General features: G+C 35.4%; 1 protein-coding gene across 1 annotated transcript in view; it reads right to left on the bottom strand.

Moving 5' to 3' along the window:
- The window catches only part of TRHDE (thyrotropin releasing hormone degrading enzyme), a 380,043-nt gene that overhangs the window by 100,248 nt on the left and 265,786 nt on the right, over positions 1-14,009 (bottom strand). Inside the window, exon 7 of the mRNA XM_044227809.1 lies at positions 12,087-12,152. Coding sequence (XP_044083744.1) covers positions 12,087-12,152 — 66 coding nt within the window. The remainder of the gene's footprint in view (positions 1-12,086; positions 12,153-14,009) is intronic.

Raw genomic sequence — 14,009 nt, forward strand, 5'->3', positions numbered from 1 at the left:
TTTTTGATCTCACGTCCAAGAGCAGTCAAAATATTCTAGAGGCTAAGGAAGGGAAATGATATGGACTAACTGGAAGAAAGTTAGTGCTTAGAGGGACCTTTTTTTTTTAATTTTTAAAAAAGTAAAAATGCAAGAAAAAAATTGAGGCCAGCATTTTTTTAGGTTTGAGGAACGCTTAGAAACCTTCCCCCTCCTGGGTCTGGAAAAAGAAACTAGGAGGACTCCTGAGTTGTGCAGTCTAGCGCCCTATTTTTCACAGAGCTCTACTCAGGTGACAAGCCACTGACTGTTTATGACTTGGGTGGCTCATGGAATAAGGGCACTAATTAGGGACTTCAACACAAAATAGCCATACCTAAGTTGGCACGAAGCTGCAAAAACACTACCATTCAGGTGACCAGAAAGACAAGGCTTGGCCAAGATACATACCAAACACTCAAGCAACATGTGCTCTCTCACTTCGTTTCCACTCACTAACCAACCCACACCAAGAAACCACCAGGAGTGCGTGTCAGTGTGGAAGAGAACAAAGGGTTCTTCACCACACATTCCGGACTGAAAAAGTCCCCTGGAATATCCTCATATTAATATCAATAAGCACAGATTGAATTTCCCATATGCTCAGAAGCATGGGGGATCTCTTCTAGTCAGTGTTAAAACCATATATACTTGTTAATACATTGTTTATCAATGACAGCTATTAGTCTATCAGATCCTTTCCGGTTTTAGTCCCCTGATTATCTAGCTTATATTGCATAGCTCATCTAAACCAGTTCGTAGCAAACTGGCTCATCTCCTTTGCAGTGCTATCCTTCAAGTTTACTAGTTGGCAAAACCCCAGTCCTGGATGAATCCAAGTATGTGCCTTCTCTAAACCTGCACCATGCCTCTGAGCATCATGGGAGAAAATAGTGCAATTGAATAGTTTAGTTGTATTATAAATTCATAATTCCCAAACTCAAATAGGCACTCAATACAATAGTCACGCCATCTACTCTTCCCAATCTTCAATCTCCAAACCTCTCTCCCGCCCAGGCTTACCGCCCAATTTTAGCTACTGACTTTGCTTTAAAAAAAAAAAAAAAATAGAGAAAAAATAGAATTCATCAGAAAGGAACTCCCTCATGTTCCCATTTCCAAATCCCTAAATTTACTGGAAGTGTATCTCTTATCAGAGACGAGTTACTTTACCTTCGCAAGGACAAACGTCCCAGTCACTTCTCTAGTTTCTGTCCATTAAGCTTTTCCTCTCCTGACTCCTTCTCCACCAGCCTAATTTGTACAACGGTCCCCAATGTTTAAAAACAAAACAAAACAAAAACTTTCTTTAGCCTTATCCTCCTCTAACAACCTACCCTGTTTTTCTGATCTCTTTCCTTGGAAAATTTCTTTAAATTTTACTCTCCAGGCCTATTTCCACTCAGACAAAAACCCATGCACTCTTTAAGCCATTCCAGAGATAATCAATAAATTGGCAAGCTGCCAAAAGAAACACTTTTCAGTCTTTACTCCACCTCTCAGTTGCATTTAACCTCATCGATCACTTTCTTGAAATAAGCTTTCTTCTTGACTTGGGTGACACCACACTCTTGGTGCCCTGCCTGCCTCTCCTGCTGCCGCATCTCCATCTCTAGCCTTGGGACCCTCCCCTTCTCTCAGCCTCCAGTTGTTCAAGACTGGCAGGGCTTGAATTTCCTGGCCTTTACCCCAGAAACATTCTCAGGTCCCCCCTCTTCCTCACCTCTCATACATACCCTTTACCCAATCTATCCCCCGATCCATCTACGGGACCTTCAAGAAACATTGTGAATCCATGTCTCTGTGTATTTACTGACTATTTATGTTGCTTGCCATCATCGCTCACCTGAATCTTCAAATATCTTCCTAATTTTATTACCCGATTCCTGTCTGGGTATGCTGATTACCCCACTCCCAGTGTATTATTATAAGTTGCCAAATAACCATTTTAAATATAAATAGAACCACATCACATCCCAGTTTAAAACTGTTTAATAGCACCCCGCTGCACTCAGAATAAAATCCAGCCTTCTTAGTACTTGGTACTGTGTGAATACTTCCTGCCCTCCTCTCCCACCTTCTCTCTCCTTACTGACTCGGCTGAGCCACACCAGCTTCTTTCTTTTCCTAGAAGTTGCTCAGTCCTTGGCCTCAGCCCTTTGCACAAGCCGTTCTATATTTCCAGAATGATCTCCTTCCTCCCCCAGGTTTCTCTTGGCCTCCAGACCTCAGTATGGATGCCTTCTTCTTAAGGAGTTCCTGAGCGCCCAATCTAAAATTGCCTGACCCATCTGCCCATATGTTCCCTCACAGCATTCTATTTTCTTCCTTCCCAGCATTTCTCACATTTAGTAAATATATATGTATTTGCTTTTTTCCTGTTTAGGGTCAATCTTATCCTGTTACATATGATTTGTGAGATCAGGGGCCATCTCTGCTGGGGGCAGCATGCCCTGAACACTCGGTATTTACCACAGTGTCTGACATAGAGTGGGTATGTAATAAGTTTGTGTGGAATAAATGAATAACCGAATATGTCTGATAGGAGCAACGTGTGCTGTGGGTCTAAAACAAAGCACAGCTGGTGCAGGAAGTGAAATCAGAATTTTGGTTTATTAGCACAAAGCATTAAGGAAAAATCTTAGCACTATAATGAGCTATGGTTCTTTCAGGGAAAAAAAAATGATGTGAAATAATCACAGGGAGAGACCTTGAGCAGGAAAGAACAAGTGAATATAAGAGCCTGATTGCAAGAGGCAATGAGATTCAGGATGACAAATGAACATCGCCCTTTCTTTGTGTGTCATACTAGCACGGATCCCCCTCTTCCATGGAAGGAAAAAAACAGAGGTAGACCAAATGGGTTTTTTGTTGTTGTTGTTGTTGTTGTTGTTGTTTTAAAGATTTTATTTATTTATTTGACAGACAGAGATCACAAGGAGGCAGAGAGGCAGGTAGAGAGAGAGAGAGAAGGAAGCAGGCTCCTGCTGAGCAGAAAGTCCGATGTGGGGCTCGATCCCAGGACCCTGGAATCATGACCTGAGCCGAAGGCAGAGGCTTTAACCCCCTGAGCCAAATGTTTTGAATGCACTTGAACCTTTTGTAAGGCATTTTCCAAATATATAACTTAGGTCTTTAGCACTCCTCCTAAGCCACTAATTTATAACATGGGCTTTTTCACCATAATACTAAGATACTTAGAATCATGGGGAAAAAAGAATGTGTAGTAAATATGTTATGGTTTATTATTTTTACTGTATAGTCATTTATACAAAATTATGAAAAAGGGAGTAAAATTTCAATCTTCAAGTGGGTAGGAACGTGGGTGATTATATCACCAAAAAGTGAAATACAAGAGAATATATGAAGTGTTTCCAACATCATTTGTGATAAAAAAACAAAAAACATACACACTGAGATAGCAACTGGGTAATTTTTTTTTACTTACGAAATAAGTAAGAAAATTATTTTGGAAAGTAAGACCTAAGGCTGTTTGCTTAGTGCATTATAAAAAGAGAACTTTCAAACTTGACTTCTACTACTATGTACTGGCTTAACATTTTGGAAGAAAAATTAAGAATGTGATTCCAGAAGTGGATATGAGGAGACAACCAAAATGTAATAGGAAAAATCTATCATTTGAAGACCATGACAGTATTGTTCATTTAACAGAAACTGGAAAGTGATCTGGATGTTCACAAACAAGGAAAAAGTTAAATATATTATGGCACACCCAGTATTAACCTATATAATAGCATCACCAAGCAGTTAAGAAAACATGAGTAATGAGAAAAACCACCTTCCCAACTCAGGAAGGTTCTTTTTACAACATTGCCAGATATGTGGTTCTAGGCGATTACATGAAGGTTCTGAAAAGAGAACATTAAAGGAAAAGAAAAAGAAATTAACAGAGGAAAAGAAAGAAAACTGCTGACGTAGGCATTATAACAGGTCAGGGAAACAGATGCCTGGGAGGCAAGTTTACCGTATCCTGCACTAGCGATCTAATCAATTGGTACAGTCCTCAAGGAGTGAGACACTTTGCAGTTCAGTGTACCCATGGCAATGCAGATTTAGAGACTGGTGTATATTTGCACACATATCCACATACAAATATATCCACTCGTCAACCAAAGGTGTCTAAAAATTTCACAGATACAATTTAAATATGGTTTCACTTATTTGTGGAGCATAACAAATAGCATGGAGGACATGGGGAGTTAGAGAGGAGAAGGGAGTTGGGGGAAATTGGAAGGGGAGGTGAACCATGAGAGACTATGGACTCTGAAAAACAATCTGAGGGTTTTGAAGGGGTGAGGGGTGGGAGGTTGGGGTACCAGGTGGTGGGTATTATAGAGGGCACGGCTTGCATGGAGCACTGGGTGTGGTGAAAAAATAATGAATACTGTTTTTCTGAAAATAAATAAATTGGAAAAAAAAAGAGAAAACCAATAAATATAACTTTCTAAGACTTCCTATTGAGCTGGGTAAATGCCTGCAGGATGACCAAATAGAGATATTTGTTGTTAATAATAAGGGCTTTTTAGCTAATGCTATATAGTCATAGTGGTCAGTTAACAATATTGAACTCAAAGGCAAAATGATAAGGATTCAATCAGTAGCTGTATATAAACACAAATGAGTTGAAACTGATGAAATGGAAACTATTTCTCTCTAATTAAGAAATATGAATAACTACTGCTATCTAATTTTTAAAGTATTTTCTTTTTATTGAGATTGTATTCTTGATTCTCAAATCTATATAATTAATATTTTTCTATATTAATATTCTCAATAATTTTAGCTTTCTAGTTAGGTCTTTATAAGTTAAATGCTAATTAGGTCAAATTCAACAACTAAAAACACCAGCAATGATAGCACTATTATCATATGGTATTGAGTGATCACAACAAATTAGTGAGAAGTGTTAACCTTCTCCCTCTAGTATAACTAAAACTGCCCAGTGATTTAAGTGAAACATGGAGAAATTTGAGCAAAAGCTGTCGGTGGTTATTCATTTTAGATTAAGCATGATTCAGTTATCATTTGGATGAAAACACCCTACTACCTCTTCAGAAAGGAAATGAACTTCGACACACTGTCTCTATTCCTCTATTATTCTATGACTTTTCATTTTTCCGAAAAAATTACATGTGAGAGAGAAAACATTCTCTCAGAAATGCAAGCTGGAAGTTATTGAATAAAAATCCTGAGTACACATGTTAACATAGAACTTCTCACTGGAACACAAGTTATTGAGTATGTTGTTGCTACTAATAATCCCTCTGGCTTTGTGCCTGTCATTACCTTCAGGCTATCAGAATTTTATGAGCACAAACCAATAATAATGATATTTCCCTTTTGCTTTTTATCCACACCTCATTGCCTTACATTGATTTGCATAAGCAATTTCTACCCTGATAATTGGAGCCAAACATCTTGTTCTGGGTTATCTTATGGAAAAGAGCAGTTAAATACTAATCAGGGGAAATCTTTTTTTATTCAACTACATTTTAGATGATATTGAATTACCCTCATTGGTTGAGAAAGAAGGTAACTCATTTTCTGACATGGATTTCAAGTTTTGAGTTTATATCAAGCTTAATAATGATGTTTCTTCACAATTTCATTTCCCTGATGTTGACTCATAATAACATGAAAAATGATGTCGTGAGGTTCAAATCATTATAACAATATTGTTTTGTTTAAAAAGAAAAAGCAACAGTACTATGTAATAATTATTTTTAATAGCTACTGAGCCAATCAATGTTATCTGAGGGTTTCATAATTATAGATTTATTCTTTTATTTCCAGAAAAATAAGAGAAAGGGAGAAAATATAACTAGGAGATTAAAACATGTAAAAAATGAAATAAGAAAGGTCAATGCCATGTAAAAAAAATTCTTTCTAAAAGAATCATTACTTGAATCACTTCAGAAATAAGCATAGTACTTAAATAGAATGAGGATTTGAGCTATGGGAACTTAAGTTATAAAAACACAGTAAAAAAAAAACACAGTAAAAGAAGTACATCTTAATTTACTGACCATATGCATAAACATCACTACATGTGGATGAAAATTAACAAATATGCACTGAAACAATCAGATACCCAGGAAATAAAAAGATGTAAGGACTGCTGAAAGATTCAGCAATACTTAACCAGTATTATGGGTTGAAGACGGAGTGAACTATAACCACACTCAGGAGACCACAGTGTTACCAAAGCCAACAGAAGAAAGTCTTTCAAAGCACTTCTGGATAAAGACTATGGATTGAACAAACCCATCTAATTGCACTCACTTCCCAAACCTAAGTAGAACTATATTGAGTGTATAGGTATCATCAATTCTTTGTGAAAACTAAATATCTTGATTTTCTGAAATCTAGCAGGAGCTTTCCTGACATTTACTCCTCTAACCCTCCCAACAGTTTTTTAGAAAATTTATATACTCTGTGTTAAATCCCTTTCTTTTGAAAGACCTAGAATGGATTTGGTTTTGCTACTGTATCATGGGCCAGGAGTGGTATGTTCCAGGAAATAGACCCTCAACGATGGGAATCTACAATCTAGATTTGTGCCTTGATTATATTTAGATGAGGTAATATCACTGAACATGGGTAATAAGGTTCTGGTAAACTATGGTTTTCAGAGTCAACCAGTTTCTTAAATTATCATCTTTAGTTGTCTAAATTGAAGAAGAGGCTTTTTGAGAAAATAAATGATTGCTTCAACAGGACATTACCAGAGCATACAGAATTACAAATTCTTTGAGGCGTTATAAAGCCTTTACAAAGGCTATTTCTGACAGGAGGGAATTGGGATGGGGACCTTGAAAGTATAAATTCCACTGATCCTCTTTTAGGGTCAAAAGCAGCTTTTCCCATCTCTGGAAAAGTTAGTTACCACTAGTTTGAATCTCTGATAATGGCACACTCACTGAGGGAGAGGGGGGAATGCTGATTCTCAAAACCAACATCCAATATATCTCAATGCCATCAGACCCACAAGGACAGTTGACTCCAGCTGATTCCCGGAATATAAGCAGAAATTCTTACTTTAGAAAAGAGAGCATATACACTAAAAATCACCAAGAAATTTCAAAAAGTCCATAGAAAATGTCATCTGAGACAACTGTAGCTTCATCATAAACAAGTAAAGTATCCAGTGCAAAATATGAAAGTATAACAAAATACCAAAGATAACTAAAAAGCAAGGGAAATAGAAGCAGTTTCTTAGCAGTAGGCAAAAAGAAACATCGCCAGCAAAAATTCCTTGTAACAAAAATTGCTGGTCTGGTTTGACTATAGTTACAGCACTATGCACATTGAAGGCCATTAGCCTTAATATTCAGATAATAACTAAAGATTCAAGAATAGGGAGTCACTCACTTTTGCACATCTGGTTTACAAATTTTTCTATCAAAATAGTTGTTCCCAAATTAAAGTATCAAACCTAAATTGTCTAACTAGTAAAAAAAATGCATTAAGTAAATCTTACATTTGGAGAATCTGAAAGATGAAAAAAATCTTAAGAGAGTATTTAGTCCAACTCTTGCATTTTATAACTATGGAGTCAGGAATCGAGATTTCATGATTTGTAGAAAGCCCAGCATTAATTGGAAACAAAAATGAGAATCATTTTCATTGCCTCATGCTTCCCAAATATATGAGCTATTATTCTGGGAAATGGGTTATGTAAAACAGTAGATACAGAGTTTGCAAAACTATAAACATATCTACGTTTTAAAAATATATTACTTATGAGGACATACCTAATGCAACAAGGGTTCATGCTTGATTTGCTCCACATTTCATTTTCAATTTAAACATCAAAACAGAAGCCGACTTATTAATGGTAGGCAGGACTAATTTTTTAGAACTATATATACTATCTATTTTATAACTGTGTATAACTACCTATAGCTATTTTATAACTACACATACTATCTGTATATATAACTGTATATACTATCTATATACTACAAAGAGAAGTTTTTGAGGCAATTTTATTTATTTATTTAATTTATTTTTAGTGTATAATGCATTATTTGTTTCAGGGATGTAGGTCTGTGATTCACCTGTCCTATACAACACACAACACTCACCACAACACATAACCTCCCCAATGCCCATCACTCAGGCACCCCATTTCTTCAACCCCCTACTCCTCCAGCAACCCTCAGTTTGTTTCCTAAGATTGAGAATCTCTTATGGTTTGTCTCCCTCTCTGGTTTCACAGTTTCATTTTTTCCTCTCTTCCTTTATGATCCTCTGCACTGTTTCTTAAATTCTGTGTATCGGTGAGTTCATATGATAATTATCTTTCTCTGATAGACTTATTTTGCTTAGCATAATACCCTCTAGTTCCATCTACATCACTGCAAATGCCAAGATTTCATTTTTTATGGTGCATTAATACTCATATATATGAATATTAATATTATGATATTAATATTAATATTATATATGTATACACCACATCTTTATTCATTCATCTGTCGATGAACATATGGGCTCTTTCCATAGTTTAGCTATTGTGGACATTGCTGCTATAAATATTGGGGTACAGATGCCGCTTCAGATCACTATATTTGTATCTTTGGGGTAAACACCTTGCTTGCGCTCAATCTCATCTGATCTTGGAAGCTAACCAGGGTGAGGCCTGGTTAGTACTTGAATGGGAGGCAATTAATTTTAAAACCATGTTAAAATGAACCATTTAAGCATCAAATAAAATTTAAGAAACAAGGGAATTAAACAAAAAAATCAAGAAGACCAGACCAAGGAAAGCTGTGATTATTCTGTATGAAACTATTTATTAGGGGGCACCTGGGTGGCTCAGTCATTAAATATCTGCTTTCAGCTCAGGTCCCGATCCCAAGGTCCTGGGAGCGAGGCCCCATTGGGCTCCCTGCTTCACAGGAGGTCTGCTTCTCCCTCTACCACTCCCTCTGCTTGTGTCCCCTCTCTCACTGTCTCTCTCTCTCTGTCAAATAAATAAATAAAAATCTTTTAAAAAAAGAAACTATTTATTAGACTTTCTAATAGCTGATTAAATGAATCAAATGGTTACTAGGAATAGAACTTTTCTCAAAAAGTCTCTAGAGTGCCTTCCTGCTGTGGAATATATGGGTGAAGTGATACAAGATAATACAAAAAGTAGATGAATATATTTGAATTGATACTCAGATACTTTGTAAGTTAAATACAAACATTTGAATTGATCCAGAAATTTTCCAGAAACCTACTACCTTTCTATATTACTTTTATTACATTTAATATATAAGTATTATATTTATATAAATTATTTTATAGCTATCAATATTTATTACATTTTAATAATTATTTATATTAGAGTGTAAATTTTATATTCTGTATATTATATAATACATACAGTTGACCCTTGAACAACATGGGTTTGAACTACACAGGTCCACTTATACGTGGATTTTTTTATTGTATAGTATTGTTGAGGTATTTTCTTGTCCTTAATATTTGATAACCCTTTTTCTCCAGCATACTTTACTGTAAGAATATAGTATATAACAGAACATACAAAATGTGTCAATTGACTGTTTATGTTATCAGTAAGTCTTCCAGTCAACAGTAAGCTACTCGTAGTTAAGTTTTTGATCATCAAATTTATATGAAGATTTTTGGCTGTGTCAGGGGGTGTGAGGGGTCAGTTCCCCTAACCTCTTCATTGTTCAAGGTTCAACTGTATATATTTAATATATTTCTGGTTGTATTTGTAAAAAATATTAGCGTTGTTCCGAAAAGTGTTTAGGATGAGTTGTGAGGATACAAAAACTGTAAGAGAGCACAAATTTTAGTAGAAACCTCCAGCATAAGATTGTTCCTATGCAGAATATGAAAGGTCCTAGTGAAAAATGAAAAAAAAAGGAGTAAAGGAAAGGCAAGAAAAACAGAGGGAAGAAGGAAGGGGGGAAAAAGGAGAGAGAAAAATGTATATGAAAAACATACTATTTCCAATCTGTGATTGACTACAAACTTAACCCTGGGTCTGTCTTCAACATAAACTTCTATTTGCCAACATAGAAATAGCCATGGTTAATGTAAAATCAGTTAATGGATTTTCCAGCAAAGGTAAGCGTTGACAGTCCAGATTAGCACCTACAACAACATGTAAACCAAGACTCCCCAGAGCCTTGTGGATGAGAAATATATTAAATCAACTCAGTGACCACTCAACACCATGACACAAACGGTCTGTTCAGGAGGTCATTTCCAAAATGTACCCCATGCACAAGAGATGATAATTTATCACCTAGACATAGGGATCTACTGTAAACTAATCCAAACTGCTGATGATACACTAAATCAGTTTGAGTGATGAGTATAAATAAAGCTGCAAGCAAAGTACTGAAGGATACAGATCTTTCTGATCAATGAGATGTCACAAGGCGAATGAAATGCAATGTTGACAAACATAGAGTCCCCTCAGTTGAAAATTAACCACCTCATGTATCAGAGCATAAAGGCACACATTAATAAAAGTTTACTATAACAGGAGTCCAAGGCTATATTCTTTTTCAGATAAAACTGAAGAGACTGAGTCAGTAGTACAGGGTGTACTAAAAATTGATATATTTTTGCATACTACCAAAAAAGCGACAGGATAAAGAAAAACTTTGCAAAGCAGTAATCCTTCCCAAATAATATAACTAGAGTTATTCAATCTGCTGAGCAAATCCAGATGAGGAAAAACAATAAAAATTTTATACAGAAAGTGATTTCACATCAACTTGCTACCAGGAAATCAAATTCAATTTGTGTTGCCCTTATGAAAGCTTAGATATTTTCTGGAACTGTCATACTACAATTTCAATGGGGGAAAAACAAAGGATTGGGGATAGGAAGGACATTCCTCCAGACAGTTGATATTCATGGAGGGCACTCCTTGAGAAAAAAGATTTTCCCAACTATGTGATCAGAATAGAGACTTCAGCATCCAGCAAACAGGTTCAATAGAATTCAGCTATTCTGAAGGTGTCCCGAATGGAAAGAGCTGATTAAAGTAAATTTCAATCCCCGCTGGAACAAATCTGTAAGAATATTTTCTAAGGGAAATTAGTCTCCAACAAATTTATATTTTTTTTCTTCATTCTGTTAAGTATATGTAACTTTGTCATAACATATTCAACTCTTGCTTTGTATTTTATCTTTTAGTTTATTTTAGGTAAAGATAGAATTATACTACTAAGATATGACCTAATCCCATACGTAGTTTATTTAAATTTCAAAATGAAAAGCTTACTAAGAACAGATAAGATTGATTGCTCTCTCTGTCTTAGCATAATTGTATTTCAGGTGAACATCAATTTACTTTAAAGGACACTTCTAAGTAGCAGAATGCATCATAAATAATTCATCAATCACAGCTGCTCGAAACATGATTTAGTTCAACAGATTCAATGGAATAAAAGTTCTATTTTTCTATATTTGTGTATGCTTTAAAGTGTTTAAGGACCCTCCTTTTTAAAGAATCACTCTTAGATTACATACTTCATACTTAAAATGCAGTCTGATAACACTGGGGTTTTTTGTTTATTTTAAAACATATTTCCAATTTTAAAAACATTTAAATATCTTCAGAACAAATAACAATTTATGTATATCAACAGTAAAACAACAGCAACATAAAAGAACAAGTCTGGAAAACCGGCATTAAGATTTTAAGTTTAACATAATTTATATTCACTTTATATTAACTTTTATACTGAAGGAAAAGTGAGGTAGGCTTTTAGAACATCTTATACTGATTATTTAGAATCTCACATATTTGAAAAATACTTCAATTTAAAAATGCATGTTGAACAGATCTGAATTGCATAACTATTCAAGTTCTACCAGTTGAAACAGTGAGAATACTATCTACCACTTTCGTTTGTCATACGGAAAGACACTGCTTACCTTATTCATCTTAAAGTTTTCCATCAAAGGCAGCAATTTTGTATTGGCAATTTCTCAAACTGTGAAATTTCTTTAAAATAAATATATTGAGAAGGAAAATGTTAAGAAAAAGTAGAAAATGTTTTACTCACTTGCAAACCCCTTTGAAATACTGAATGGCCCATAAAATTAGCCAGCATTCTAATTAGAGCAGCACCCTGTAGGAAAAAGTATTTAAAAAGAAAAAGAAAGAAAGAAAGAGAAAAAAATTAATCAAATAACATGATTCAATAATTATCCTATATCCATTAAAAATTCTGCTTCCATCATGCTATTGTACTCTTAGAAATAGAAAAGAAACAAGAGAATCATGAATACAATATCCCACCTTGCAGATAACAATTGACTATTTGTTTTGTGGATCTAAAAGTTCCATGGATATAAAACCAGTGACTTCTGGACAGTCTCCTGGATAGACTGAGTATCTCAAGGCAAAAATAAGCTGTAATTTAGGAGTAATAAAATTTTTATTGAACACTGCCTATGATGGAGTTAATAAAACATGGTCCTTGTTCCTACAAGCTCATAATCTAGTAAGAGAGGGATACCCCTGTTAATAAGTAATCATATTAAAATAGAGCTTTAGAGTAACATAGGTACTTACTCTACCTCTGGCTCCACTAAAAGTTGAGCTATAAAAGTGGAGAGTAGAGAATACCATGTATTGAGACTGCTTGGGTTCAAATCCTGGTTCCGACACTTATCTTGCCATATGTACTCAGGAAAATTATTTAACCTCTCTATTCCTCACTTGTGTCACCTTATAAAGTGTAGCCAATACTAGGCTTTATGTCATGTAATTGTTCTGAAGCTTACATGAATTACTATATGTAAGGCGAACGGGGTCTGAAAAACAGTAACCGTGATATGAGGGTTAGTGATCAGTATTATATAATTGTTTTTATTTCCTGCCTACTTTGTTTAGAGGCTGGATGTAGCCCCCTATGCGCAGGAAAAACATGTGATCAATATAAATATTTAGAATAATAGAAGAAAATACTAGTTTAAGAGTTCACCTCACCTATCACAAGTATGATAATACAGTGGAACAATATCAGTGAGAAAGGATAGACATGTAATCAATATGAAACATTCCAAATGATAATTAAGCCTGGATAATCGTGAATTTGTATGTGAAATATACAGAAGACGTCAAGAAGATGTTTTAGTCTGCACGAAGTTGTTTGAAGTATAAAGTGACGGGTTATAAGCTGCAAAAGTATAAATATAAACGATAGCCTGGTTTTAGTGGGAAAAAAAGTCCCTTGATGATTACATACCCCACTTCATGCTCGTTTACAAATTCATACCCTCCAATGACTCATTTCTTACTTGTCGTTTGTTTTTTATGAGAGAATCATTAGAACTACACATGGATTCATCCTGCCGGGAACTGAACTGTGGCAGCCAGTTCAGTCACAAAAACGCATTTCTATTGTTTGTTAAAAATTGTTTCCTATAACTCTGGAATTTTAATGCAATCCAGTACTCAGGCTCCATGAATCGTCATTCAAGAAATGTCTCAAAAAATTTCAATCGTCACCAACAATGCTCTCCAAATTGGTATTTTAGTCACAGCTCAACAAATGATAAGCTGGACAAGCCATAGAGTTTTATGCCTCTTCTGATATATTTTCCTCCCACACCTTCTACTTTTTGCTCTTTCTTTGGCTTCTTCCTCTTTATCTTCTGGACACTTGTGTAAGTCCATAAAATATAAGCATTTATGATTCAATCAGAGGACCAGGTTAGAATTCCCTCTAGAACTTATCATCTCTGCTCCTTGAATTTCCTTGACAAGCTCTCCTCCTATACATTTCCCAGTCTAATCTACCCACCCAGAGGGTAGAAACTGTCAATTCTGCAGCGAAACTAACCCTTGCCACTTGGGAAGTGAAACTTAGACTCTCAAGCAGTCAACTCAAACTTTCCTTCAGAACAGAATAGCTATCTTCAGATGATTTAAGTGTTTCCCTCCAGGTAATGATGACTTGGTCTCTTGTCAGGCTATAAAA

Source organism: Neovison vison, chromosome 12, assembly GCF_020171115.1.
Source record: "Neovison vison isolate M4711 chromosome 12, ASM_NN_V1, whole genome shotgun sequence".
Taxonomy (NCBI): Eukaryota; Metazoa; Chordata; class Mammalia; order Carnivora; family Mustelidae; genus Neogale; species Neogale vison.